Source organism: Raphanus sativus, chromosome 6 (genome assembly GCF_000801105.2).
Source record: "Raphanus sativus cultivar WK10039 chromosome 6, ASM80110v3, whole genome shotgun sequence".
In the NCBI taxonomy this organism is placed as follows: domain Eukaryota; kingdom Viridiplantae; phylum Streptophyta; class Magnoliopsida; order Brassicales; family Brassicaceae; genus Raphanus; species Raphanus sativus.
In genome coordinates this window covers 1,930,485-1,957,924 of record NC_079516.1, presented here as the reverse complement: position 1 = coordinate 1,957,924, position 27,440 = coordinate 1,930,485, and the positions used below count along the sequence as shown (strand labels likewise).

Sequence of the window (27,440 nt, the reverse complement as noted above, 5' to 3'; positions counted from 1 at the left end):
AGCTCCATTCAGATATTTCTAAATTTCAGTTCGAATTATATTCGTATCTTTGCGGGTTCACTGCGGGTTCGGATAACCCATTTAATTTTTTTTTTAAATTCATTATATAATTTGAATTTCTTAAAATCTATAAATAAAATAAAATATTGTATATAAATCTGAATAACATATGTCAGAATACGTAAACTTAACATATAAATTGATTTGGTTTAAATTTTGGATCAAAAATCAATAATTATTTTAAATATTTTTGGTGTTTTGAGTGTACCTCCACTATGTTAGATATTTATATTAGACTATTTTATATATTTTCAAATATTTAAACCAACCTAAAAATACCATATATGTTCTGGGCGTTTTTAATATACATTAAAACTAAAAATAACTAATATATATAAGTGTATAAATATTTTTTCGGATACATTTTGATATTTAAAATACTTCGGTTCGAATTGGTTATGGTTTCAGTTGTCTAAATATCAAAATTTTGAATAATTTGGATATTTAATCAATTTTGGTTCGGGTTTGGTATTACTCTTTCGGATCGTGATCAGTTCGGTTCTTCAGATTTGAATTTTTTATCCAGCTTTGATATTGACACAAAAAATAAATAGCAATATATTTTTGAAATATACATCCGCACGGCCGTGCGAGTCAAAATTTAGTTTTAATTATAATGTAAATATTTAATTGATATAGTAATAAGTCACATTGTTTAAACAAAATATCAATGTAAAAGTATTGTACAGTTGCGTTCTAAAATCATTTATTTTAACAACAAGTCAAATAAATATGTTGATTGAAAAGAGAATAAAACAAAACCAGAGAAGCACATAGTTTACCATAGATAATATATGTGTCAAATTTATTATAAAAAAAATTCACTAAGATAAATACATTCAATATCTACAAACAAATAATATATTTCATAAAAGTACAAAATAATACCCGCGCTTTCGAAACGCGGATCAAAATCTAGTTAATATTGCAATCTCTTCCATAGACTAATGTATGTCGGCCAAAAGATCGGCAACGTAACTAACAACACCTTTTTAAATTGAAACCACATATCTTTATATTCTTTTGTTTTGCTGATATCACATGTTCTTTATTAATAAATGCTAACTTGGAATAAGGCGGCATATTTTTGTTAGTATTTGGATATTGCTGCATTCAAGTTATTGGTTTCTTTAGATAACTAAAAATTATTGCAAAAAGAAGTATGATCCATTCAAAATTTAGATTACAGATACGTAAACTGTTTTCTTGGCACCCTTTATTTGTATTTGGTCGCAAATTTTGGTTTAAATTATTAGATCGAGACGTGTTAGTTAAATAATAATAGTATAGATTTAATTGAAACTAATTTAGAGGAAGAGGAGAAGATATATGAATTATTGATCAGGTAAGGCCGGCACTAGTAGCTTGGAACTGTATTGTATACTTCGTTGATCAGGTAAGGCCGGCACTTAGTCTTTCCATCAGTTCTTGGAATGTGGGTCTCAGCTTTGTTTCGCTGCCGTGACATCCAAGTCAAGGAGAATGTAATATTTAAAGATTATGTATGCTTCTAGCAAGGATTATGAGCCAATGAATCATTTAATCTACCTGTGCCAACAGCTTTGCATTAATGAGATCCAAAGAGGATCAACGTCCTTTGGAATTTCAAGCCTCTGGTTCATGAACCCCACAGCTCCAATCACCTGCACACATCTCAAACAAGCATATCTCTTTGTATTTGTAACACATTCTTGTAGGTATAAGAAAATGATACCTGCATCGAGTTAAGAGTTTCCCATGGGACCTTCCCGGTGGCAAGCTCCCAGAGTACTACTCCAGAGCTGTAAATGTCAGACCTGTATCAATGAGTTAAGAGAAGCTTGTTAGTATTGAAGGCTAGAAGAACAATTAATCAAAGGAACCTTAACCAAAGAGAATATACTTTTCATTAGCAGGCTCATTTCGATGGTGCCCATCCATTGAGGCTGCATAACAGTTAAAAAGTATATCAAAGATCATTTTGAAAGGTTGAATATAAATCTAAAAGAGTACTGTTACTACTGTAGACTAACTACCGTTCCTCTTCCTGACTTGGTAGCTAGGTATGTCTCATGCTTGATACGAGAAAGACCAAAGTCAGCTACCTGTTAGAAAGATATATAATCAGTTTAAAGATGGAAACCAAACGTATTACACAAGATATACATGTTACCTTAACGTTGCAGTCCTTGTCTACCAGCAGATTTGACGACTTCAGATCACGGTGGATGATAGGTGGACTACAACAGAGAAGATAATTCATACCGCAAGCCTATGTGAAGAGTTATGTAACGTGATGTGTGAGATGTACGTTGACTTGAGTCACAAGACAAAATACAAAGAGGACTACGCGCAATTGTCAATGATCATAGAATTGGAATACTCAGATGTCTAGTGAACGTGTAACTGATACTCACAATGTCCAACGCCATCCGGATACGCCGCCTCCAATCCAGCTTTGATGTGGCACTCTGTAGTAGACGGAAGAGGCTTCCACTGAAAATTGATAAGAGCTATATGGCTTGAAGACCTGAGAGCAAAAAGAAAGTGAGAGTAGTGACAATGAGACCGAACCGTGCAAAGAATTCAGTGATAAATGTTGTTTTCATACATTAGAAATCTCAAACTTAAGTTTGCTATTTCAAATGTTGAACTAATTAAAGGTCAAAAATGATAGAAGAATAGAAACGGTGGTATAGCAGAGTTCAAGGCTATACTTAGATCATGGATTTTAATTGAAGAATACGAATGGTTTTAAATACATTGAGAGAACGGTAACGTAAGCTGACGTGTTTGACTGTCCTATATTATCGCAAAACCTTCACAACATTACAATCCCATCTCTCTTAAAAGATTATTTGGTCTCTTTTAGCTTTCCAAGAAACCCAAATTTTTTTTCCTCAAAAGGGAGGAAAAAATAGGTTAAAGAAATATAATGGAGTCGAATAAAACGTTTTGGATCATCATGCTGATCGTCACGGTTTCTACTTTGGTGGAGACCAAATCTGTGCCGCACAGAGATTCTCACGCTGCGAGGTCTCTGCTCTCTGTCTCTCCACCTTCAGAGTCTCCATCTCCATCACCAGCTCCGGGTCCTGAAGTTGAAAAGACGATTGCTACCCCTGCGAGTTCTCCTATAGAGATTGATATAGACTCTCCCTCGCCGTCACCAGGGGCTCCTGCTGATTCCATCTCTCCAGCTAATGCTCCATCGATGAGCTCTCCCTCGCCGTCACCAGGGGCTCCTGCTGATTCCATTTCTCCTACTAATGCTCCAACGACGAGCTCTCCCTCGCCGTCTCCGTCGCCAGAGGCTCCTGCCAATGCTCCAACAACGGACTCTCCCTCTCCGTCAGAAGAGGTAGAAATGGATTATCCCGAGGCTCTCGTGGACTCAGCTTCCCCTGCTAATCCTCCTCCGACGGAGATGGAAATAGACTCTCCATCTCCGTCGCCAGAGGGCCCCGAGGAAAGCCTCGATGCTCCATCTGGGGAAACACTTGTGAGTTCAGCTAAAACTCTTCTGAAGACATTTTTATCTCCCGAGATCAAAACCATTTGCAGCAAAACAGATAACCCGGAGATATGCGAATCTTCCGTTGCTCCTCTGTTAACGGCTGCGGTGAAACCCGACGCTTCCTCGGTCCTCGTTCTCGCCATTCAAGCTTCCATCAACGCTACCAAAGCGGCTAAACCCGCCGTCGACAAAGCAGCCGCACCCGATTGCCAGGAGCTGTACGATGACGCCGTGGCTAACTTGGAGGACGCGATTAACGCCGTCAAGGAGAGTGACATTGCAACCGTTAACACTAACTTGAGCGCGGCGATGACGGATTACGGCACGTGCAACGACGGTTTCGAGGAGTCTGGTGAGCCTAACCCGTTGGCTGACATTGCTGACAAGCTTCACAAGATGGTTAGTAACTGCCTAGCTATCTCTTCGTTGATCAAGTGATGATTAATATACACGGCATTACGTTTTTTCAAATCTTGAGAATATTAAAACGAAACAAAACTGTGATGTCACGCTATCTATCTACGACGTTGTATTCATAAATATATTTAAAGAGATCGATGTGAAGGTTTTAGGCGTTATGCTGTAACGATATTTCATGCATCGATATATATCCTCGTTGTTATATTGTCATGGTGTGTGTGGTTGTGGATATTGAGTTCTCGTGAAACAAAGTGATATATAATTGTATAATATATGTAAACTACATCATGGTGTCCTTCAGAGTTCATTCAGACAAACAATTTTTTCTATTTAATTGCTAGAATCGTAAAACATATTTACCAGGATTAGATCGAGGCATAAGTTAATGGAACATTGGTCTTGGCTCCAAAAAAATTTGGAGGTTTTTACATAGGTATCAGTCCTCGTTCTCGCCAAAATTTGGGTATCAGTCTTCGTTGATAATTACTAAAGTCTCCTGGCAATCGGGTATCAGTCTTCAAATTTTGAAAAGAAAAATTTACTAAAGTTTTTTTAAAAAATGTTTCAAACCCCCAAATGTTCAGAATCCCGGTCTTGATAATTATGTAAATATAAATCTTTAGTTAGTATGTAAAAAGAGCTGTAAAAAAAAAAAAGGTTACTATGTAAAAAGAAATCTTTAGTATGAGAAGGAAAAAAAACATTACTGAAATCAAGTACTTCTTTTGTATATGAACATGTTTGTATGGATAATTCAATTTAATGAAATCAAGTTGACAAAAGGAAAAAAAAACATTATTGGGTTAATGTAAGTGGGCCTGAATATTGAGGGCCCAACCCAAAACAGTAACTATTAATCGTTTTAAGCTTTACTTCCGACAAGGAAACGCTGTCCGTCTCGCCGGCGACATTTAAACGGGGAGAGGCAAGGCAAGGAAGTGACGAACAAAAAAAAAGGAAAAAAAAAAAGAGAAGAAGAGAGAAAAAATGGAGGAGATAAAGATTTGGGAGGCTAAACATATCTTCCACAAATACCCTTCACTTAAAGCCAATCCACACAACACTTCATCTCTTTCGAGACCCTTCTCCCTCTCCTCCTCAACTCAACTCCATCTAGGGTTTTTCCCTCTCTTTCTGTCTCGCCGCGCGTAAGCTCTCTTCCTCTCTCTCTCTCTCTTTTTTTTTTCACTCGAAGAGTTGGTGTTGATGTGAGATTCTCGTTTTTTTTAGGATTTCTTGTCGGAATAAAACATTAACTGAGGATGTGTTAGGTTTGGTTTAGTCTCTGGTTTCTTTCTTCTAAGTGGCTATATGTACTTCTCTAGTTTCACAGTTCCATTGGTTTTGGTGTCTGATTCCTAAAAAGCATGTAGGTTCAGTTTCAAATCATTCTTTAAAAATATCTCGGGCCAAAAAAAACAGAACTTGAAGTTTAGTTTTGTCTGAAAATTGCTTTTTGAGTATAATACCTTGGCAACATTGCTATTGTTCAGTTACTTCGTGTATTATCAACTAACTAACTCTGGCTTTCAGTTTATTCTTTTGAAGGCTGTCTTGAAATTTGAAGATAATGGAACCAGCGGCCTCTGAAGGAGGTTCTCCTTCTACTTTAGCTGGATTCATGGATAGGAGAAAGAGAAGCCCTCTGATTCGTCGACCACGAGATGTTAAAGAAAGCTTTCATAGTGTCACCTGTCCGCCACCGTCAACACAGACAAACGTTTCTCCTAGCAATGAAAGTAACCCAACTTTGAACACATTGAAACTGAAGCTTAAGCTTGGAAGTGGTGTTACTCGTACTATCCAAACCAAGTCAGAGGCGAGTACTTATACCAAAGCCACGGTAAAAAAAAAAAAAAAAACTCTGTTAATAGTAACGCACTGTTTATTATGTGAACTTGTTTCATCCTTAATGTTTGAGAATAATGTGCAGGATAAAGGGCAGAGATGTGTGCAGAAAACTATGTGTCTAGGAGAGATAGACCGACCTAGAGTGAATCCCTCTGATGCTGTTGTTGTGAGAGGAGCATCTATGTCTGAGAAGAGAAAACAAGGTCTTAAGAAACGTTTATTAGATCCAGAGGAAGACAGGGATGATGATGATGATGATGATGATGGAGATGAGGAGATTAGATACCTTGAAAAGCTCAAGTCTAAAAGGGCAAGGGACCATCATCATGCTGTAGCTGAAAGGGATAATCTGAGGATGGGAACAGTTGATTCGTTTGCGGAAGGATCAACTAGTGGAAAGGTTCCTACTACACGTACTCGAGCTCTCCAGGCTGGAAAAGATCCGTTTTCTACCCTCGGGTCGGGTCCTCTTGAGTTTCCTGATGGCTTACCTTGTCCCTCCTCTAAAAGTGAGTTTGCACATTTGTTCCCCTTTTTAGCACCTGACAAGCTGTGAGTGCTGCTGATTCTGTGAACCTTGAACTATTATTGCAGGACAAAAGCAGAAGCTTTCAGAGGTAGAGCAACAATCCAAGAAGGCTGAAGCTGCGCAGAGACGGCGAATACAGTCAGAGAAAGCTGCCCAAGAAGCTGAGGTTAAATTTCAATACATTTTTTTACCAGTTCGTTTCTAGTGCCAACACAATCCTGATGACGGTCTGAACCATCTTCTTTGTCTTATTCATTAGGCTGAAGCTATCAGGAAAATACTGGGACAAGACTCAGGGAGAAAGAAGAAAGAAGAGAAGATTAAGAAACAACAGGAAGAGCGAGCTCAGGTAACCTAAAAACAGCAGATGCCTCTTTTTCTTTTCTTTTTTTGTTTCTCTCAAATCATTTATTATTCACAGGAGAGAGCTACAAGATCAAGCACACTCCCATCAGACACTATCAGAGTGGTTATCGGTCCGAGTGGAACAACACTGACGTTTTCTGAAGACATTGGTCTTCCGGATATCTTCAAGCCGATTACTCACAGGTTTAAGCAAAACTTCTTCTAAGTATATTTATTATTAGAAACCATGGAACGTGTGAGGTTTTGTATACTGTGTTATATAACTGTATTGGATGTTTTCTGTAGTTATCCTCCTCCGCGTGAGAAGTGTGTGGGGCCAAACTGCGAGGAAGCATACAAGTACAGGGATTCAAAGACGAACCTACCACTGTGTAGTCTCACTTGTTACAAGGCTATTCAAGAGAAGATGCAACAACAACAACAGCCTTTGATTCATTGCTAATTGCTTAACTGTTCCTTTTTTTGGGTCAAAATGTACTATTATGGACACATTGTTCAATGAAACATGAAGTTTGGATTGCTGTGCTTATATATATGACTTTCAGTTTAATAGTAATCTTGATTTTTTGTTTCGTTTTTTAAGTGGTGTATAAACTGATCATCAAACTTTCATGAGATGAAGACGTTAAAAGATTAATATTAGCTTTGAACAGAAAAAAGAAAAAAGATTTATATTAGCTAAATCTGCACGGACATTTTTTACCTTATTAGGCTTTTATTTGTTGACCTCATACCTTTTATAATTCGGCCCATATGATGATGAAATTAATAAACAGTAAAACAAAAGAAAGTGTGGCTGCTGGGATTCGAGCCCAGGTCTCCACGGCCACAACGTGGAATTCTTACCACTAAACTACAGCCACTTTTGCTTCCTAGTGATTAGAAACATTATTTATACTATTACACTATTGCTATACGGTACACCTCTTATATACTGCTCTTGTATTTTATCATGATTTTGGTTGTGGCTACTAATCTTACCTTCCATTTTCTTTGATTATGTAGAGTAACTCATATTTTCATTTGTAAATATACAAACAAAATCTAAAAGCAACACTTTTGGCTGCATATACCAAAACACATAACACTCGTCACTTTGTCAAAATACAGCGAAGAGAGTGGAATATCCACGAAACCACTAGGAACTTGAATTTAGAAGAAAAAACAGAGTTAGTTGCTGATAGACCATATGATGTTTCTTACAATATGCAATTTTGACAAGACCAGAGACTTCTAAGTTTTTTTTTTCTTTTCCAAATGATGAATATATAAATAAAACCGGCTGCAAACACAATGGACGAAGAAACCTGTTACCCTCTCAAACTGGCGCTCTCTATACATTTCTTCTTCTATTGGTTGTTGATTGCAGTTTCTCATGGTCTCCTCCTCAGTCTTTAACATTGAAGGGTTCTTTTATAAGCCACCCATGAGTGCCTTCCGTCCACAGCCAACTAACAAGTCCAGAGTGTTATAACCTCAGGATCCATTTACAGCCATTTCAGGTGATGATTTTGGAGCAACTACCACTGATTCTTCCCCATTTAGCTTCTTTCCATTGTCTGATGTTCCCTGTTCTGAACTAGAAACTCCATCATCCTTATGATTCTTCTCATCATCCGAACTGCTGCTATTATTCTCTTCACTACTTCTCGATTCCCCAGGTTCCTTGGTAACAATAGACCGGGATGCAGATCCAGCGGTGCCTTGACTTTTCTTTGCAAGCACTGCATGGCTCAACGTCGAGCACAGCACAGCAAACACGTTTTCTCTTTTCGGGTTTTTACCCAGTCGAGGTTTCTTGGGGGAAGGCTCTTGTTCTCTTTCTGCGAAAGGGGATTTGCGTTTCAGACCCAGGAGCTCGCCTTCCTCCTCCTCAGAGACTTCGGGCTGTTTCCTGGGAGGAGGTTTATAGTCTTCATCATCTTCATCGTCCTCATAGTCAACCAAGCCTCCAGACCTCGGGCTATACCGTTTATACTCGGAAGCATTAGACAAAGTAACTACATATTATAAATTTTCATTTTAGTAACTACTATTACCTCGACGAAGATGGGCTTGCAGCAACTCCATTTGATATGTGAGGAGGCTTCGGTTGCTCTTTCTTTGCGTTAGAAGCAGGTTTTTCCTTTTGTGTATTAGAAGCAGATGCGGAATCTTCTTCATCGCTGTCAGTGTTAAAATGTGTGAGAAAAGTTAAAGCAGAACAATTAAAAATAAAATGATCAATCCAGAGACAAAACCTCTCTTCATTGAAATAATCTTCCTCCTCTTTATCCAATGCACGGTCGTCAACTCTTCTTCTCAGATCAACCGCAGCAGCAGTGTTTTGCGGTACGGCGCTTTCTAAGCACTGAAGACGCATATGTTAAACAAAGATGCACACAGAATTTCAAACGTAACAAAAGTCAAAAGATCCAGAAGGAAATACCTGTTCATATTTAATCTTAAAAGCTTGGATAGATGCCAAGCACTGGAATTGGGCCAGCTGGTCCCAGAACGTATCAACTATGTACTTGAGCAACAGAGTTGCATTTCCCTACACACAATAAAACAAGGTCACTAAATACAGTATTATCCGCAATTAGATAAGCAAAAGGGAGGAAATGATGGATAAAAGAACCTTGCGTATGTGCTCAAGCAGATCTAAGACTGCAGAGTTCAGCAGATTGTACCGGTTTCCATTGGCAATGAAGACATCTATTATCGGTTTCAGCACGTTGTTCTTAACAACGTAATTCTGGACATGATCATCCTGCAATAGAAATACATTTCACAATTACGTTCATTTTTCTAAAAAACATCATCTGATGAGCTCTTTTGTAGTCATGATGGAAATCAAAGGTAGTGTCAGTGCAGAAGCAACTTAATCTATTATAAAAAGCCTTTGATATGCTACCTACCACTTCCAAGAGCAACTAGGATAGCAAAAAACATGATTAAATATGACTCAATTCTTTTAGCTACATGGAGCATTTAGGAACTACTTAAAATGGCAAGTATGTCGTTATGGTTCAAACGTATCTACTCACATGCACAACTAGGAGAGTACGGACAAATCGTACAGCAGCAACCACTAGGTATTTTTCCTTTCTTCGTGTGAGCTGCAAAACCTTTTCAGCCACATTGTTTTGGAGAAAACTGCATCTATCGACAAGAAGAAATGGCACAGGAAAAATATCAAATTGGTTCCGGCATGAGAATAAAACAGAAAATTCCCAAAATAAGTATCAAAATGATTACTTTGTTCTGGATGAATCTTGCATGATGCAAAAGCACAACAGTTCACATATACTCAGTAGGACTTCAGGCTTTGTGCTAACCCTTCTCGCTCCACATTCGGAAATGCTGTCTGACTTCTCAGGACATGAGGCAGTAATAACATCCACTAACTCAGGTATATGCTTCTCGAAGAAAATATCCATGATATTTGCTCTCTGCTATAATTGGAATGCGTTAGAAAAATAATAGAAGCAAAGATATCTAGCTACAATTAGAAGAGAGAAATGGGTAAGGTAGCAGGTAGCTTGAAGAACATTGAATACTTTGGAAATAGTAACTAAATCATTTTAAGAAAATACTATAGTGTCTTATAAGGGCATGCAAGAATAATCAATCCGGGTGAAAAGTTAGAGAACTACTCCGACCGTTTTCTTGCTAAGCTTGACTATAAATAGATTAAAAACAGTACACAAACCATGGGAAAAATACACCCCTTTCTAATTTTCAGAAATTGAGGTATTGAAAGTAAACAAGGATGCACCTGAGCTCCACCAGACAATGGATTTGCATCCAGTAAGGTTCGAATAATTTCTAGAAATTGACAATGCATCTTATCACCAAAGTCTTCCATCATTCCCTTAACCTGAAACCCAAACAAGAGAGACAATTACAACTCGAGTCTTACCAAAATAACAGAAACAACAGCTTTGCAACTGAAGAAACAATCCAAAGGCTTACAGAAAATTACCAGGAGACCAAGGAGGGGGTTTCCTTCCGTCCGAACAACATAAGAACGTAAAAGGTTAGGATCTTGAGTCAAGAAAAGAATGAGGATATCTGCTCTGCATCCACAAGAATTATTATCTTTAGTATAGAGTTCGCAAATTACCACTTGGGCTTCTTAACGGCACTAGAAAATAAAAACATAGCAACCACAACAAGCTATCAAGTCTAATTAATCGTATACCCAGTTAATACGAGCTTTTTGTCTGGAATCTGCAAGACTTCCTCTATGACATGAAAAATTCCTTCATTCACAAGGTCCCTGAAAAATCATTGAAAAGACATGCACGCCAATTGAGAAACAATAAAGAAAGGGTAAGCTGCTACAAATGTTCCGAAGTCGGTAACTATTCAACACCAATTGCAAGTTTCTTGTGAGTACATACCTAAAAAGCCGCAGCTGCTGCACCACTTGGAGGCTCTTGCTTAAACTACAAAATTCGTGCAAGAAATATACCTATTTTATAAAGAATGAAAGCACATCAGTATGACTAACTCAACTAAAAAGCGATATTTTTCTAACGGATCTATTGTTGCCATCTGTTGTCACATGTAGATCATCACAACATAGGGACTAAAGAAAATAATCCCAATTAATATTAACTAGAGTAACTTTTATAAATGTCTTCAAGAATTTAAAACAATTGGGGGTTAAAACAAAATAACAAATGCCTCCTGAAGGCAGGAATTACCAAATTTTTCTTGGATTCCATAGATGTAGAAGGTGACCTCAACCTTGCAAATAATTCTTGAATAAAAGTGCTATCGTCCTTCAGCAATGAAACAACCTGAAGAAGATACACAACCGTTTAACTAAAATATGGGATGCATGCTTTCAATGTCACATATGTGAGAGGATTTCCATTCCATAAACAACTTACAATGGCATTGTTTGCATGGATTACTGAATTCAAGTTTGCAACTATAGCATCATCTAGTACTCGAGCCAAAACAACATCCTGTAAAATGTGACGAAAGGTGAGACCTAATACCATAGAAAAGAGGCACAAACGTTTTAAGAAAAATCATGGGTTCCCACCTTCAAGTAACCAATTCTGTACGTTTGGTGTATCTTGGATAGGACTAAGGGATCTTTAATTGGTATAGCCTGCAAATATAAAGGGATATACTAAAGCATTCAAAACTTTTTTTCAAACTTACTAGATTAATATCATTTACAAAGTCAAAGAAAGCAAATCCCATTGTAGGTCTAGCCTCAGCTGTTTTTCATTAAAGAGGTATAAGTAAAAAAAGATACATAACTAGCTAGTAGCTAACAAGATAAGTTTGTAACAGACTAACAGTGAGCATATCCTTCTCTTCCCAAAAAATGAACAAAAATTCTCTTCTACTAGGCATATTCTATTCTTATTTAATAAACAGTCTCTACTATTCCCTACGTCCAGTCTATTAACTTGTCCTGAACTAATAGCATAAAGGAAATAGTGCTACCTCCTTAAAAACAACATGCTCCTTCAGAAAGTTCCGGTGATGCTGAGAGTGAGGGACACCAGGGTCATCTATCAGAGGAGTCAACATGCAGGTCATTTGATAGGCAACAATCAATAAAAAGAAAGTAACACATTGGCTATAATGTTTGTAGTTGGATGTGTAAACCCTTAAAACAAAAAGCTATCCAACTAATAACCACAGAAACATGAAATTTTGATGTCCATCTACGACTAAGGATATGAAACCACATGAAGATTCCTCAACAGTGTAAATGTCTAAAAGGCATGTAATACATATATCCAACAGCTACAGGACTAAGGTATCATTTAGATTCAATTAGTGACATCAAACTTACACTCGAGGCATCCGATAATTTCCATGATCATCTCATCTCCAAATATTTTCTCCAGGATCTGAGAACTGTTGAGCAAAACTGTATACAAAAGATATAAGAAATGCTGAAAATCAGGAAAATAATTTCTAAATATGTGAATAAAAGAAATGATAATGATATGTATGTGAGCACTAACTGATTCCCTTGACAATATTGAATATCATGTGCAGACCATCAACATTTTCCAAGTCTTCGCATACTTTAAACACACCCATCAGATTCCGGAAGAAATCATGCTGCACAAAAGGAAAAGGTAGTATAAGAAGGTTTCCAGATATACTTCTGAAGACATGATAAACTATAAGAATTAGCATAAATTCAAAGTTGACACTGAAGTAACAGACTCGGGTACCTGAACGACTAACTTTTTTAAAGATAAAAAACAAGACTCAAACTATATCAATGGAAATGTTTTTACTAGCGCTTGTTTGTAAACATGAAAGAACCGTAGTACCAGTAACAGCACCAAAGAAAAACTTAAGCATAGAATAAGATTTCCAGGAGAGAATGCAAGCATAAAATCAGACTAAATTGAACTGACAAGGACACGAATACTTTTTAACTTACATCCTTCAATATAAGTTCAGTTAAACGCATCTGATCTGTCATGCCGTTCTCTGTAACAATCTGCATTGAAGATAAAAAATATATGAAACAGAGCATAACGAGAAGGGAGAAAAGGCATTTCATAACATTCGAGAAGAGAACATTTTAAAGCGATGCCTTCATATTTACAATTTATTATGCACGTTTACCACACGTGAGACATCAATAAAGCGTAAGGGCAGTAGAATCAACCTTTAGTATTAGCGGAAGTGTAGTAAGCTCTACAGCAGGAAGCTCCCTCAAATCACTATTCAGGCTGTGGAATGGTTCACCTGCTTAATCACAGATGGTTACAAAACAAGAAGTTAACATCAAAAAAGCTTGCAAGATGAAGATCGCATTCTTAGGAAAAAAATACACGATTCAAACTCCATGAAAATACTTTTAGATAATGTATATACACTAATATTGAAATAAAGACCCTTGAATGGCTATTACAGGAAAATAAACACACTCTACATTCATTTCCGTGACACAGAACAGAATATATAGAATAAACAAATATACAACTAAATAGAATCACGTTTAACAAAGGTAAAATAAACATAATCCAGGAGAAAGTTCTTACTGTTCAGAGAGCTGAAATGCAAGTTCCTTTGCATAGTGCAGATCTGATCCCTGAATATTCAAACACCATAGTTACAGTCAAGACAATTGCAATACGTAAATAAAAAGACAACAGGAGTACTTTTCTTCACTAACCATACATAAGAACAACCCGCAGTCTCTTGAAAGCTCAAAGCCAATTCTGTTGATCGCTCCGGGTCTCTCCATGAGATAATTGTGTCTGTATATTGAGAGAGAGATACCCCTTATTTTTAAAAAAAAAAACAGAAATCCCATCGATATCAAAGCTTATAAAAAACCACGACAGACCTTCTTGCTTCCTGTAAATATCCTCAGTGTTGATGGGATGCACAAGCAACGTCTCGTTATCTTCTTCATCGACTACACATAGACTGAGCTCTTCAGAACGCTGTAACATACATAGCATTTCCATTAAAGCTACAAATCCTTCAAATTAATTTAGAAAAATTGAATTATAATAGTCACGACAGACCTCCACATAGTCGATGCTCACATGCCCAGTCCCTCGATCATCCCATTTACCATCTTCATTCAAATGATACACCTTCACTCTCTGAAACAATCAATCGATACAATAGTGAATTCAAAAGGGAAAAAAAGTAAAAAAAAAACATTTGCTTCCTTACTCGCAATTACTCTCTCAATTCCCAACACAAAAATAAAAGGGAAAGTAATCTCTCTACCAAAAACCTAATTCGAATCAAGTGACTGGAGAAAGTAAAGCAAAGCAGAGAGAGCTAAGAGACGAGACGCAACCTGCATCGAATTGGAATTAGATTGAGGCTTATCCGGGGCCCCCATCACTGATTCCCTCCTCCACGTCCAAACACCCCCAAATCGATCCCGAGCAAAAGCGAATAGAGTGAGCGAAAGCAAAAGCTAGGGTTTTGGAGCAAGAGGAGGAAGGGCGGGGAGAGATTGAGCTCTCGAAAAGGGGGACGAAATCAAATAGCAAACCCTAATTTACTATACGGAGGAATGAATCAAACGAACATTGACATTCTCTCTCTCTCTCTTTAGCTTTTTTTTTATATATCTGCGAAGGCCTTTCCCCAACCTTCGAAACGCGACAGAAGAGAGAAGAAAGGAAACAAAGTAAAAGAAAACAAATTAAAATAAAGCAGCGGAAAAATATTATAATGGTTCGTTCATACGTTACGGAGAATATTCCATTACTACCCTCATTCACTATCGCTATTTACTGAAAGCCCAATCACTGTCTTTAGAAATCACAGCCTATGACGTAGAAGAAATGACAACATCCAATCATATGGAGCCAGGTGGGATTTGCTTATATACGTCTGTGAGATTAGTGAAGTGTGTTATGGGCCCTTATGGCTATGTGGTCAAGTATAAACACACGTAGCTTTACATTGTTGGTGATTGGTGAAGAAGCTATCCAAGCTTTACATTCTTTCGTCATAACAAGTTTGATAAATTTACAAATCATTCATTTAAGATATACATTATCATTTTTTTCATAAGATTCATTTTTTCACCCACAAAATAAACTGATCACTTGATAAAAATATATTCAGGTGTAACCAATTGGAAGTTTTGTTCAACACAATGATCTGATCAATTGATCAAATTAAATGATTTGTAGGTAAACCAACCCATAAATACGATGAAATTAAACGAAAACCATAAGAATCACACTCGAGAGCAGAAATCAAACTTTACTGCAACTCAAAGAATAACATGTGATACGAACAGCCATACGAGTTTTACCAAACTGTCATTACATAGAAACCAGAACCTAGAAACTAGCTAAAGGCGATGTTTCATTCATTTGACTAAGACAAACCTTTAGATTACAGAAATATAATGAAACCAGAACCTAGAAACAATCTATGGGCGAAGATTCATTCATTTGCCTAAGACAAACCTTATATTACAAAACTACCATGATACTAGAACCCTAGAAGAACAACTATTTTGTCACAGATAACTGTTACATATTTCATTTTTCAGTACTAAATAACATATGCAAAACCAATCAAATAGAAAAACCCAAAACTATAAGAAATGAAAATCCATGATATTAAAATTAAGGCCATAAAAAAGAGTACACAAACCGCATGCTTAAACATAAGCAAACCAAACATAACGCGAAATGTATTAAATTGGTTCTCTTGTCTAAAACAAACTTAATTTCATAAAAACCTCTCAGAGAGAATTAAAAAAGCTTAGTCTTCAGCGGTGGCATTCTCGCCGTTCTTGACGTTGTGCTTCCTTGCGTACCTCTGGTTCCTCAAGAACTTAGGATCCATCTGCAAACATTTCAATCACAAAAAAAAATCAAACTCTAAGAAAACTAAAAAAATGATATCTAGATAGTTAGTTAGGTCTAAAAGCTTCTACAAAGAGACATTACCCCTCTGGTGGGAGTGTGACGGTGCCTCCTTGGCTTCTTGATTCCGTTCTTGTGGGCCTTAGCCGACTGGTTATGCGCCGTGTGATTCTTCGACTTGGCCATCTCTGCACCAACACACCGCAAAAAATAAACACTATTCAGTCAAATCACGAACGGAACAACCGAAACAAAGATGAACAATGGGCGGCGTGGTGGAAGAAGCTAACCTGAGTAAAAGGAAACGACACGATAGAACTGCTCGGCTAGGGCAACAACCAATGAATTTATAGTGAAGTTAAAATGCCCTAATAGATCTTATGGGCCTATACCGATTCGGCCCGTTAACCATCATTTAAAGCCCATCAAGTGTTTTAAAAAAAACCTTAAAAACCTGTCCGAAATCATTTTTTCACACGATTCCCAAAAAAAAATGGCTCTAGTTCAATCCACAGCTCTTGCTAACTTCAACGTCCGGTTATCGCCGGTTCTATCCACACTCCACGCTCCGTCGTCTCTCTTCCTCCGGAGGGAAATTCGTCCTTTAACCTCTCCGTTGTCATCCTCCTCCTCCACCGCCGGGAGCTTGTCCTTCTCGCCGCTGACGCATCAGCGGAAGCCTCCTCTCTGCCCTCCGCCTCGCGGCAAGTTTGTTAGAGAAGATTATCTTGTGGTACGGCTCTCAGTCTCCATATTGTTGTATAAGAACAATGCGTAGCAGCACTAGACTGCTAAATGCTCAGAATTGACATTGCTTAATTTTATTTTTCGTGTCTTAATTGGTTTGACAGAGGAAACTGTCAGCTGAAGAACTTCAGGAGGTGGTGAAAGGAGAGAGGAAGGTGCCGCTCATTGTTGATTTTTATGCCACATGGTGTGGACCTTGTATCTTGATGGCTCAGGAACTCGAAATGGTACCATTCATTCTGTTTTAGCCTCTCTAGTGTACTTATATTATTAGTACAAACATTGCCTTTTGGAACTCTGGTTATCTTTTATATTTTTTCCTGAATCTTGAAATTTGATGGTATATACGTTTGAGGTTTTCTTTTTAAGTCTAGTGTTTGGACTACTATTGTAAGTAGCCTGGTAGGGGTTGATCAGTGTGTTGTAGCCTTGCCGGCTCAGAAATAGACCATAAGGTAAGATTGAGAGCTCAATGGTTTTTAAGGGAACTACGAATATGCATTGGGGACATTTTGGATTTATATATAGTCTTGGTTGGGCATAGCTTAAGTGTTTAGAGACTCTTCTCGTGAATCAAGTCTTTTGTATTCTATGGTGTAGTTTCTTTGGTTAGGTGAATAAAAAAGAAGTTTTACTGGTTTCAGTCTTACCCTTGTTTCACCCCGTTCCTTATGGACCAAGTTATGGTTGAGTGAAGATATCTTGTCGTGAAGTTGGCATGATTCCATTTATAATCGAAAATATTTGATTGGACAAAACTCAGCAGATTCTTCTTGATTGTCTCTGTTTACTCTGCAAATATATCGTTAGATTCATGTTAAATAGTTTTTGCTCTTTGTGATACAGCTTGCAGTAGAGTATGAGAGCAATGCAATGATTGTGAAAGTTGATACAGATGATGAGTACGAGTTTGCACGCGACATGCAGGTAAACTCAGCAGATTCTTCTTGATTGTCTCTGTTTACTCTGCAAGTGTGATGCATGACAATCAGCAAAATCTTGAATACGCAGGTTAGGGGATTACCTACATTGTTATTCATCAGTCCTGACCCAAGCAAAGATGCAATCAGGACAGAAGGGCTAATTCCAATACAGATGATGCGAGATATCATCGACAACGACATGTGAAAGTCTTCTTGTCCTGAAGAACACACACTTTCTTGCTTTAGGATTTGAATAGTTGTTATTTGGCTTTTTTTGAGGATGCGGTGAGAAGAATGTCATCTAGTTTCATTAGAAAAATGTAAACGAGATGAATGTATTATGTAATCTTAGAATTTATATATATATGCAGTGTTAGTTTCGGCACTACGTTAAACCTTTTAACTTTGATGACTGCTTCAGAGCATTTTAGTTTCCAGAAAAGGTTTGTGGTATAGGTGAAGCTGAAGAGCTGGTCGGATTGAAGTTATGTGGCGCATCTAAATCGCGGCCCTGACCCGGTTAAGTTATGTTTAATTTCTTAATCAGCATCACAACCCGAAATTAAAGTATTAATCACCGCGCCACTCGAATTGGCGCCCTTTTGCTTTTCACCGAAATTAACGAAAGAAAACTCCCCCGGTTTTGCAGTTTAGTTGGCGCCTAATTGGTCGGTACATGGGCAATTTCGTCATTTGGCACAGTGAATTAAACCTAGGGTTAAGCCGGCCCGATTCAATTTTATAAATGGCGTTTGGTTTAAGATCTGATTCTTGTGGTGTTTGTTGGGTCGTTACAAAAAATATCTCTGTTTCTCTTCTGAGTTCTGACACTCCCTCGCTACTCTCTGTCTCCTTTTTTTTCAAATTCTTTGTTTGGTTTTTTTGAATTCGCAATCTGATCTTTGCGATCTTCTCCTCTCCAACTCCTAGTCCTAGCAGACTATTTTATCTGGCTGATTTTTTTGAAACTCCACCCCGATCTGCCGTTCGATCCAGACATCCCAACCGAGGTTGGATAATGCTAGATCACACCGTGTTTAGAATCTTTCTTGTCTGGTCTCTATAGGATCCGATCAGTTAAAGCTTAACGTAACTTTGATACGTGTGTGTTTAGATCTCCGATTCAGAAGCCATGAAAAGCAAGTTCACATCCAAATATGCAACTGAAGAAGAGATCAGCAGCAGCAGCAGCAACGAGAAGAAGAGTTGCGCCATTTGCGGTACTAGCAAAACCCCTCTTTGGCGAAGCGGTCCCACCGGTCCCAAGGTTAGCACTCTTCCTCGTCTTAACCTAAACCTAATTTCGTATTCGATCCGATCTGATCTGATCTATGTTTTTTATTTATTTATGTAGTCGCTATGTAACGCATGCGGGATCAGGAACAAGAAGAAGAAAAGTACTGTGAAGAATAAGAAGAAGAATCACACTAGGAGTAATCCAAAGCTCGGTGACTCGTTGAAGGAGAGACTGTTGGAGTTAGGGAGAGAAGTGATGATGCAGCGATCCACGGCTGGAGGAGATCAACGGCGGAAGAAGCTCGGCGAGGAAGAGCAAGCTGCCGTGCTGCTCATGGCTCTCTCTTATGCCTCTTCTGTTTATGCTTAATAATTAATTAATTTCAGTATATTTTTCGAAATCCGGGAGTATTAGCTAACGAGTTAGTTTGGGATTCTTGTTTAATTTACTTAATTTATCTGAATTTTTTTCTGTGTTTGGTTTATGTGATATGTAGTAGAAAAACCGAGAGATCAAGAAACAAGATGATTTTTCAGTCTTATTATAACATTTTAATTGCATATTTTCTGAAAGTTTTGTCTTTATTAGGACAAAAATGGTGATGGTCTATCTGTCAAGCAGATACCTTTATTTTGAAAAAAAAAATAAGAAAACAGATTCACTTGAGAGTGTAATGTTCAAATTTGCCGCTTCATTTCCAGTGAAACCTTAAAAACAACCAAACAAACCTTCAAGCATATTTTCTTTCCCTCGTTAATTTGATATTAGTTTGGAACCAAAGACTAATGTAGCATGCCTTGCTTGGCACTGTTTGCTAATCCAATCATTTGAAATATAAATTCTAGTGGGAATTTTAAAGATCGGTTTATAAACTTTATATACTTGTAAGTTGTAAACTTGTAAACCTACAAAAAAAAAAGGACAAGACTTGGATTCACCCTCTATGGTGAACCTTCAAATTCACCACCTCTCTAGTAACCAATCAAAGTGCCAACTAGACTAATAATAAAATAATTAAAAAAATAAATAATATCACATTTAATAATGTTAATGTCACTATTTAATCCCTAAACTCAAACTATATACCCTAAATCCAAATTCTAAACCCTAAATTTTAAATTATAAACCCAAACTCTATACCTTAAATCCAAACTCTATACCATAAACCAAAATCTTAAACCCTAAAATCAAACCATAAATCATAAACCAAGAAATCTAAACTTTAAACCCAAAATTATACCTTAAACTCAAACCATAGACCCTAAACTCAAATCCTATACTCTAAAACCAAACCATAAACCCTAAACCCAAACCGTAGACCCTAAACCCAAACCCTAGACCGTAACCCAAACCATGAACTCTAAATCCAAAATTTAATTCTTAACCTTAAATTTCAAAAGAACAACATCAATATTAATCCAAATATTTAGGGTATAGTGTTTGGATTTTGTATTTACGTTTTGGGTTTAGAGTCTAGAATTTGGGTTTAGGGTATATGTTTGGGTTTAGAGTTCAGGTTTTTGGGTTTATGATTTATAGTTTGGGTTTAGGGTATAGAATTTGGGTTTAGGTGTATATAGTTTGGGTTTATAATTTATAATTTAGGTTTAAATTTTGGATTTAGGGTATAGAGTTTGAGTTTATGGATTAGATAGTGATATTAGCATTATTAAAATTGACACTATTTGTTTTTTTTAATTATTTTGATTTTTGAAAAAATTATTTAATATTTTTAATCATTAATCTAGTTGGCACTTTAATTGGTTATTAGAGAGGTGGTCAATTTGAAGATTCACCATAGGGAGTGAATTCAAGTCTTGTCCAAAAAAAAATGTCCTCTGAAGAGGGAGAGGAACCGAACAACTAGCAACTTGAACATAACTGGTGATATATATGAACTCTATATATGGGCCGGAAGGCCCAGAGTCAATGCACTAAATATAGCATGCTGGATGCAAGGCGAATTTGAAGTAACCTTGTTGAGGCTTTGGCACTTTGTTCTTTTTGTGCCTACACAATCCTTCTCAGGCCTTTGAATCACCGACCCAATTCATCATAGCGGATCCACCACTGCAAAGAGGCTAAAGTTTTATAAACTGGCATAGTCTAATCTAGTACTAGTAGGCTAGACTATAAAGGGATTTGTCAGTAATAATTGTAGCAGTTTATTATATAAATCGGTTATAAACTAGTGATAAACGTGTCATTTTCTTTTCTCAGACAGAACTTCGTGGTAGACCAACGCCGCAGAAGTGTGAATTATATAATCCAACCAAACCTCTTTATTATGTTCTGGTCCATTCCAAACCAAAACCGCGTGAACAACTTGCTAACTAATTGGGGCAAAAATGTAATAATAATAAAACTCGAGGGTCTAACACATAAATATTTTGTTGCCTTTTTTTGGCATGTTGTCTCTTCACAGAAGCTGAAGTTCGGTAATAAAGTCTCACTTCCACTCTCTCTCTCTCTCTCTCTCTCTCTCCATCTCCTTCCGTTGTTCTTCCCCTCTCTCTCTCTCTCTCTCTCTCTCTCTCTCCCGTCCTTCTAGGGTTTCGTTCATTTCATCACATTCAATTCTTTCTCCTTTCATCTCAATTCTTCTCTGTTTTTTTATTTATCTTTCGTAGCAATCAGAGGAGAATGGATTCCAATTCATGGATCAATCATCCTTCCGTTTTCTCGTCGAGACGATGTCAACAATCCCGATCAGGTTCTTACGTCTTTTTATTTTATTGGAGGAATCGTGTTTTTATTATTAAGAGACTGATTCGTTTGGTGACAGATTTGTATATAGGTGGAGGGTACGAGGATCTCGAAGGAGAAGACGAATCGAAGTCGGAGTTTATCTGCCCGTTTTGCGCGGAGTTTTTCGACATTGTAGGGCTCTGTTGTCACATTGATGAAGAGCATCCTGTTGAGGCCAAGAACGGGGTAAAAATTAACCATCTTTAAATCAAAACCCTTCTTTTTAAAAAAAGTGTTACGTCTTTGGAGACAAGACAGGATTTGTCTGATTCTTAGGTTTGTTCTCGTCTTTAGCTTTTAGATTTGTTCAGATGTTACAAAAAAAAAAGTTTGGTTTCCTTTTAGAAAGTTGGAAGCTTTGCTTGAAATTGTAAGTGTTGGCTTTATGTTCTGTTCTGTAAATGTTCCGTCTTTGGAGACAGGATCTGTCTGATTCTTAGGTTTGTTCATGTCTTTAGCTTTAGCTCTGTTCCGATGTCACAAAAACTTTAGAAAGTTCGAAGCTTTGCTTGAAAATGAAAATGTTGGCTTTTATGTTAAATGCTACGTCTTTGGGGGACAGGATCTGTCTGATTCTTTAGGTTTGATCATGTATTTTAGCTTTAGCTCTGTTCCGATGTTACAAAAACTTTAGAAAGTTAGAAGCTTTGCTTGAAAATGAAAATGTTGGTTTTTATGTTCTGTTCTTCTTGTCAGATGTGATCCCTTTAGCAGCCTTATGAATCCAATCTTGGAACGTTTAAGTTAAATTGAGTGTTCTTCATTCGCTAATAATCGATAAATTAGTGATCTTTCATGATCATGATGCTACTATTTGAGGAGCTACTTATCTGTTTTCTCTTTGTTTTTTCCCTCAGGTCTGTCCTGTATGCACAAAGAGGGTGGGATCAGATATCGTCGGCCATATCACGACGCAACATGCCAACTTTTTTAAGATATCTTTTTTTCAACTTTTCATGTCTTGATCTGATGCTTGGTTCTGTAGTACTTAATATCATTTGGTAGAACTTGTTTATACCTTGACTAGAGTTTCTACGTGCAGCGAAGGAGAAGGTTGAGAAAAGGTGGTGGATACGGCTCTGCTTATCTCGCCTTGAAAAAAGAGCTACGGGAAGCTAACTTACAGTCTCTTCTTCTTGGTGGATCTTCAAGATTCACTTCTCCAACCAATATAGAATCTGATCCGTTGCTGTCATCCTTTATGTTTAGTTCTCCTTCTGCTACTAATGAGTCTGCTAGCAAATTTACTACAAAACTCTCGCAAAAGGAATCTCTCAAGAGGTATATTTTTGACGCTCTGCTCCAAAGAAAGCATAACAATATGTCTTCTTTCTCACTTTTGGTCTTTGGCTTTCATTTGTTGCAGAGGCATACAAGAAGCTCCACTAACGGTAGAAGATCAAGAGAAGGCTAGAAAGAGCGAGTTTGTGAGAGGTTTATTGTTATCAACAATCCTTGGAGATGGTTTGACGATGCATGCGTGAGTAAATCTAAGGTTGAAATTGTTATAGTAGAGTGGTCTCAGTGTATGATGGAAAAAAGCTTGTAAGTTAAGTTGATGCAGAGTTAAATCCATATACTATATATATATATATATATACCTTGAGACTTTCATCGATTCAAATAAATGAGGAGTTGGATTATTTTTTCCCTCTGCTCTGCTCTGCTCTCACTTTACATTGCTGATACGTCAGGCGTCTTATATAAAGTTGATAACTAGAAGATCCCATGCAAAATATATTGTCCTTGTGAAAAAATACATAAAATAGACCTCCAAAATTGTAAAAAATATATTAACTAAAATTCTTACTATATCGTTTTTACTTTTTACTCTTCAAAATCCCAGAATTGGTTTAACAATGTGGTTTATTTGGGATAAGAACTCTGACATTTCCTATAAAGAATCGCTTGCATAGTGAAACTATACGAGATTAAACCCAACTAACAAATTTTTTTCTATGAGTTAACTAATGATATGATTATCTGTAATCAAAAGTTATAACTGTTTGAATCATGAAATAATTCAATAAAGCAGCTAAAAGGACAAATAGAAGAAGTAAAAGAAAAAAGAAATGAAGAACTTAATCATCATCAAGAGTGAACGCATGTGGATCTGCTTCTCATGAACATCTTCCAATCCGACAAGTTATTATCCAACACCCGATTCCTCACATGTGGATAACCCCATAACTTATAATCCGTTGGATTAAAAACCGGCAACTCCTTCTTAATCCGGTTTTGTTTCGGTATACCAAAAACCGGGGTTTCCTCGGTTAGGTTCTCCGTGAAATTTGCACCGTTGGTCTTTATACATCTCTCTATCACCTTGTTCTCTTCCCTGAACTTATCCCTTATGTCCCTGAGGGTTTGACAAAAACGGTTCGGTTTAGTATCTGTGCGGTTCTCTTTGGTCTTTTGTGAGACTCGGCTGCATTTCAGACATATGTTCTTTCGTCGGTCTGTGTTGAAGCATCTTCTCTTTGTCTCGTCTGTAAGACATAAATAAGCCTACATGCATCAAGACAACAAGTAAGCATTACAATTGAATCTTTTAAACCGGAAAATAACCAGATTACTCAATAAACCCCACTACACCGGTTATTGGATCATATTGTACTGTACTGAGACAATGAGTGACTTCATGAATAACACGAGGATGCTATTATTAAGCGTACGATTCATGTCCGAACCCACATTTTTACATTTTAAACTAAAAATACTTAATGTGTTAAAAAAAAATTATTATTGTATTTCCTGAGAAAACAATAAACAAATTCACGTGTAGATTGCTGGGAATTGTTTTTATAAAAAGATAAAAATGGTTAAAAAAGATAAAAATGGCTGACCTCGTGGATGAGCTTGAAAGCAGAATCTGCTTTTGGGTGGTTGTTTTTATCGGGATGAATCTTCAGAGCTGAACAAAATAAAAATAACTATTTGTCTTATAGATACACTATAGAATAAAACTATGAAAAACCTATCATTGATGAACAATCACATTCGAATCCGAGACGAAACTGAAATAAAACCTGACCTAATTTGTGGTATCGTTTACGTATGAGCTTGATATCTGCATCTTCTTGGATCTGTATACATCATATAATCAACACAATATTTCATTTTTTAAATTTGAACATAACTCAATTAAAATATATCCATTATACTTAGAAACTGAGAAATGAGAAAATAACATACACCGAGAATGAGATACCAGTCGATGAAACATGAAGCGGATGAGTTGTGATTGATGTGAATGCAAGAGATTGGTGATCTCGACAGTGAACAAATCTCTGAGACCAATGCCGCTTTTGGATCCATTCTGGGTCGGATCTTACCCATTGCAAGAATAGTTTCAAGAATCTTTCCAAGAAAAAAATGTTTTGTGGGAAAAGAAATTGGAAGGAGTGAGCAGAGAGAGAAGGGAAATACGTTAAGAGAAGGCAGGCAGACTTTGCGGGAGAGACATTTTAAATTAGAAGAGGGAGAGAGAGAAAGAGAGATATCCTAATAAATTGATCCATTTATTATTTTAAGAAAATCAGTAACTGCTGAAATACAAAAGTTATAACAAAATATACTGAAATTTTCAAATAGAAGAACGGGTAAACGTAACCGTATAGTATTTATCATGTATGAATAACTAAGGTTAAGTTACAAAAAAAAAAAAATGAATAACTAAGGTTACGTGGTGAAGTGGGTAGTAAATTCCATCCATAATAGTTAGATAGAGTTTTATGAATTATGGCAGAATTTAAAATGCAAAAGTATTTTGTAATTCATCTACAACGTTATTATATGTTAAATGTAGGAAAATTAAAAGTGGAACATATGAAACTTGTGATACATAGCATGAACAACCATATACTAAAGGATGTCTTTATTTGAAACCAAATGAAATAGGTGAAACAAACAAAAGTAGGTGACAGAAACAAGAAAATGAAGCGACTACCCAACTTCTATTCTATTTTTTATCGAATACATGAAATTTGGAAGCCACGGTGATTTATATATTGTTTTTATAGAACAAAGTTCGATGGTTTCAAAATAGAACCCTCGGAAAACTAATACTCCTATATGTATATGTATGTCTAGATATTAAAAAATGGCATTGCTTTGAAAATTGGGTTTAGATTGGATTTCGTGATATTTTTTTCTGGTGTTTGATGTTTGACTAACTCGAGACAACACCAATAGTATATGACAATGGCTTTGGACATAAGCTAAGTATGTACCTAATGTTACATGCACATTGATTTATAAGCCCAAAACAAACCCTCCAAATACAGTATTTTATATCATAAACAATAGTTTATGTTTTACTTGTGGCTGACTTATTGTAATCAAGCCAAACAAACTTCCGTAGTATATAATTCGAAAATCCAAATCTAATTGATCACTATTCACTGCTCAAGATCAGTATTAAGTCAAACATAGCGGTTAGTAACTGGTCACCCGAAAGTAAAATACGCATGTGGGGATGCTTATATTTTGATTTTGTCCTGATTTAAAAAATTAAATTATGTATTTAGGGTTTTTATTAGTATGCTCATTACTTTTCAAAGTAGAAACCAAGATGTCCGATACTAACATGACATTTGTGGTTTATAACTTATAAGACCCCTTCAAAGGAATGAGAAGTCAGGCATTTGGTTCAAGTATGCTTGAGAAGAATTGTGAAATGCTCACCACAGCCTAAAAAGATGTATCTTCGATCTAGGATTTCTTGATTAATCAAAACATTTTACTGTTTTACTATTGTAACCGATTAACAATATTCAATTCTAAAATAAATCTTATACTGCTATGAGTTTTTTGAGGTCATACATTTTGAAAACAAGAGTTTAGAAGAAGAAAAAAAGACAAATATGAAAAGTTTTATTATATCTACATGCACATTTGTTTTCAAATGAAGAAAAGTTTTGTAGAGAAATATTTCAGAAATGGTTCTATATTCGATGAAGGTTAACACAAGTGTCAGTGCGCACGTGAGGTTTTTGGTGAAACTATTACTGATCAATCCACAGAATGATTTGTTTATGAATCGATCGAATTTATCAAATTACAACTTCTCCTTCTCCCAATATCTATAAATGATTACTACAATTTTCTGTGTTTTCAGTAAAGGCACAACCAACGAGCTATAAGAACATAAAACATGTGAAATACCATTTTGCAATGGTCACGTAAAAACTTTTGATTCTATCTATACTTTGATCTTGGTCTCTCGATTGATTCATATAGGAGGAAAAATTCCCTTGAGGAGTCATAAATTAGTCAACAAATGTGACTTTCTTGGGCTTTTGTTTAATAAATAGAATATGAGCCCAGCTTTAATAATCTAGAATATCGGTCCCATCTTGAGCGTTACTCACCTTTGTTTTCTTTCATAAACAGGTTGCAGTTATATGTCCGAATGATCTCTCGTTGTGTATAAATATATATATATATATATATATATATATATACAATGTTGAACATATATTTCGTTTGATTTGCAATCTAATTTCGAGTCTCTTTTATGCGAATGATGATAATGTGGATAATTGATTTTTCTCTGACATGGTTAGAGAGTTTGAGGTGGATAATCTAATATAACTGATAAGATTAATAAACTCCATTACAGATGCGTACTTGTTGTTCAATGTGAGTAACAAGGAGTTATATTACTAAGCACTGTGCTGTCTCTCAACTCTCCGGAGTTTGTTACCCATGGATGGTGGTTGTAGAT

At 36.6% G+C, this 27,440-nt stretch overlaps 8 protein-coding genes, 1 non-coding gene and 1 pseudogene across 13 annotated transcripts; 5 read left to right on the top strand and 5 right to left on the bottom strand.

The window, feature by feature from the left end:
• Window positions 1-1,264: 1,264 nt before the first annotated feature.
• LOC130496836 (serine/threonine-protein kinase EDR1-like) lies at window positions 1,265-2,302 on the bottom strand (annotated as a pseudogene).
• A 565-nt stretch (window positions 2,303-2,867) lies between these two features.
• Window positions 2,868-4,271, top strand: LOC108807524 (uncharacterized). Its single transcript, XM_056987756.1, has one exon. The coding sequence runs from the start codon at window positions 2,975-2,977 to the stop codon at window positions 3,992-3,994; it is 1,020 nt and encodes a 339-aa protein (XP_056843736.1). The 5' UTR covers window positions 2,868-2,974; the 3' UTR covers window positions 3,995-4,271.
• Window positions 4,272-4,867: 596 nt separating this feature from the next.
• On the top strand, window positions 4,868-7,300 carry LOC108807146 (uncharacterized). 2 transcript variants are annotated; one of them, XM_056987891.1, is made up of 7 exons: window positions 4,868-5,124; window positions 5,525-5,819; window positions 5,910-6,336; window positions 6,422-6,522; window positions 6,616-6,705; window positions 6,778-6,905; window positions 7,008-7,300. In XM_056987891.1, exons 2-7 carry the CDS (start codon window positions 5,547-5,549, stop codon window positions 7,162-7,164), a joined length of 1,176 nt encoding a protein of 391 aa, XP_056843871.1. In that variant the 5' UTR covers window positions 4,868-5,124; window positions 5,525-5,546; the 3' UTR covers window positions 7,165-7,300. The 2 variants fall into 2 exon arrangements, with proteins under 2 accessions (XP_056843871.1, XP_056843870.1); XM_056987890.1 differs by having other exon boundaries at window positions 5,510-5,819.
• Window positions 7,301-7,513: 213 nt separating this feature from the next.
• On the bottom strand, window positions 7,514-7,585 carry TRNAH-GUG (transfer RNA histidin (anticodon GUG)). The gene has a single exon. It is a non-coding gene; the product is annotated as a tRNA-His (tRNA).
• Window positions 7,586-7,836: 251 nt separating this feature from the next.
• LOC108813016 (uncharacterized) lies at window positions 7,837-14,861 on the bottom strand. 4 transcript variants are annotated; one of them, XM_018585435.2, is made up of 24 exons: window positions 14,521-14,861; window positions 14,237-14,317; window positions 14,053-14,152; window positions 13,879-13,963; window positions 13,745-13,794; window positions 13,369-13,451; window positions 13,138-13,197; window positions 12,707-12,806; window positions 12,532-12,609; window positions 12,177-12,244; window positions 11,764-11,832; window positions 11,606-11,683; window positions 11,417-11,512; window positions 11,111-11,181; window positions 10,909-10,986; window positions 10,690-10,783; window positions 10,483-10,584; window positions 9,963-10,159; window positions 9,752-9,866; window positions 9,343-9,474; window positions 9,151-9,258; window positions 8,963-9,072; window positions 8,762-8,887; window positions 7,837-8,685 (listed from the first exon to the last, which is right to left on the bottom strand). In XM_018585435.2, exons 1-24 carry the CDS (start codon window positions 14,563-14,565, stop codon window positions 8,199-8,201), a joined length of 2,613 nt encoding a protein of 870 aa, XP_018440937.1. In that variant the 5' UTR covers window positions 14,566-14,861; the 3' UTR covers window positions 7,837-8,198. The 4 variants fall into 4 exon arrangements, with proteins under 4 accessions (XP_018440937.1, XP_018440939.1, XP_018440938.1 ...); XM_018585437.2 differs by having other exon boundaries at window positions 9,963-10,156; XM_018585436.2 differs by having other exon boundaries at window positions 13,369-13,448.
• Window positions 14,862-15,784: 923 nt separating this feature from the next.
• Window positions 15,785-16,457, bottom strand: LOC108809115 (60S ribosomal protein L29-1-like). Its single transcript, XM_018581245.2, has 3 exons — window positions 16,348-16,457; window positions 16,142-16,245; window positions 15,785-16,037 (listed from the first exon to the last, which is right to left on the bottom strand). The coding sequence occupies exons 2-3, from the start codon at window positions 16,241-16,243 to the stop codon at window positions 15,954-15,956; spliced, it is 186 nt and encodes a 61-aa protein (XP_018436747.1). The 5' UTR covers window positions 16,244-16,245; window positions 16,348-16,457; the 3' UTR covers window positions 15,785-15,953.
• A 61-nt stretch (window positions 16,458-16,518) lies between these two features.
• LOC108809473 (thioredoxin-like protein CITRX, chloroplastic) lies at window positions 16,519-18,115 on the top strand. Its single transcript, XM_018581611.2, has 4 exons — window positions 16,519-16,790; window positions 16,909-17,031; window positions 17,651-17,731; window positions 17,816-18,115. Exons 1-4 carry the CDS (start codon window positions 16,551-16,553, stop codon window positions 17,930-17,932), a joined length of 561 nt encoding a protein of 186 aa, XP_018437113.1. The 5' UTR covers window positions 16,519-16,550; the 3' UTR covers window positions 17,933-18,115.
• Window positions 18,116-18,486: 371 nt separating this feature from the next.
• On the top strand, window positions 18,487-19,505 carry LOC108807525 (GATA transcription factor 15). The gene is made up of 3 exons (XM_056989922.1): window positions 18,487-18,737; window positions 18,842-18,994; window positions 19,082-19,505. Exons 2-3 carry the CDS (start codon window positions 18,860-18,862, stop codon window positions 19,331-19,333), a joined length of 387 nt encoding a protein of 128 aa, XP_056845902.1. The 5' UTR covers window positions 18,487-18,737; window positions 18,842-18,859; the 3' UTR covers window positions 19,334-19,505.
• Window positions 19,506-21,399: 1,894 nt separating this feature from the next.
• On the top strand, window positions 21,400-23,364 carry LOC108805911 (protein DEHYDRATION-INDUCED 19 homolog 4). Its single transcript, XM_018577900.2, has 5 exons — window positions 21,400-21,677; window positions 21,750-21,898; window positions 22,570-22,647; window positions 22,749-22,993; window positions 23,079-23,364. The coding sequence occupies exons 1-5, from the start codon at window positions 21,608-21,610 to the stop codon at window positions 23,194-23,196; spliced, it is 660 nt and encodes a 219-aa protein (XP_018433402.1). The 5' UTR covers window positions 21,400-21,607; the 3' UTR covers window positions 23,197-23,364.
• Window positions 23,365-23,397: 33 nt separating this feature from the next.
• On the bottom strand, window positions 23,398-25,170 carry LOC108810154 (pre-mRNA-splicing factor cwf23). Its single transcript, XM_018582286.2, has 4 exons — window positions 24,908-25,170; window positions 24,747-24,798; window positions 24,559-24,626; window positions 23,398-24,220 (listed from the first exon to the last, which is right to left on the bottom strand). The coding sequence occupies exons 1-4, from the start codon at window positions 25,049-25,051 to the stop codon at window positions 23,804-23,806; spliced, it is 681 nt and encodes a 226-aa protein (XP_018437788.1). The 5' UTR covers window positions 25,052-25,170; the 3' UTR covers window positions 23,398-23,803.
• Window positions 25,171-27,440: the final 2,270 nt, after the last annotated feature.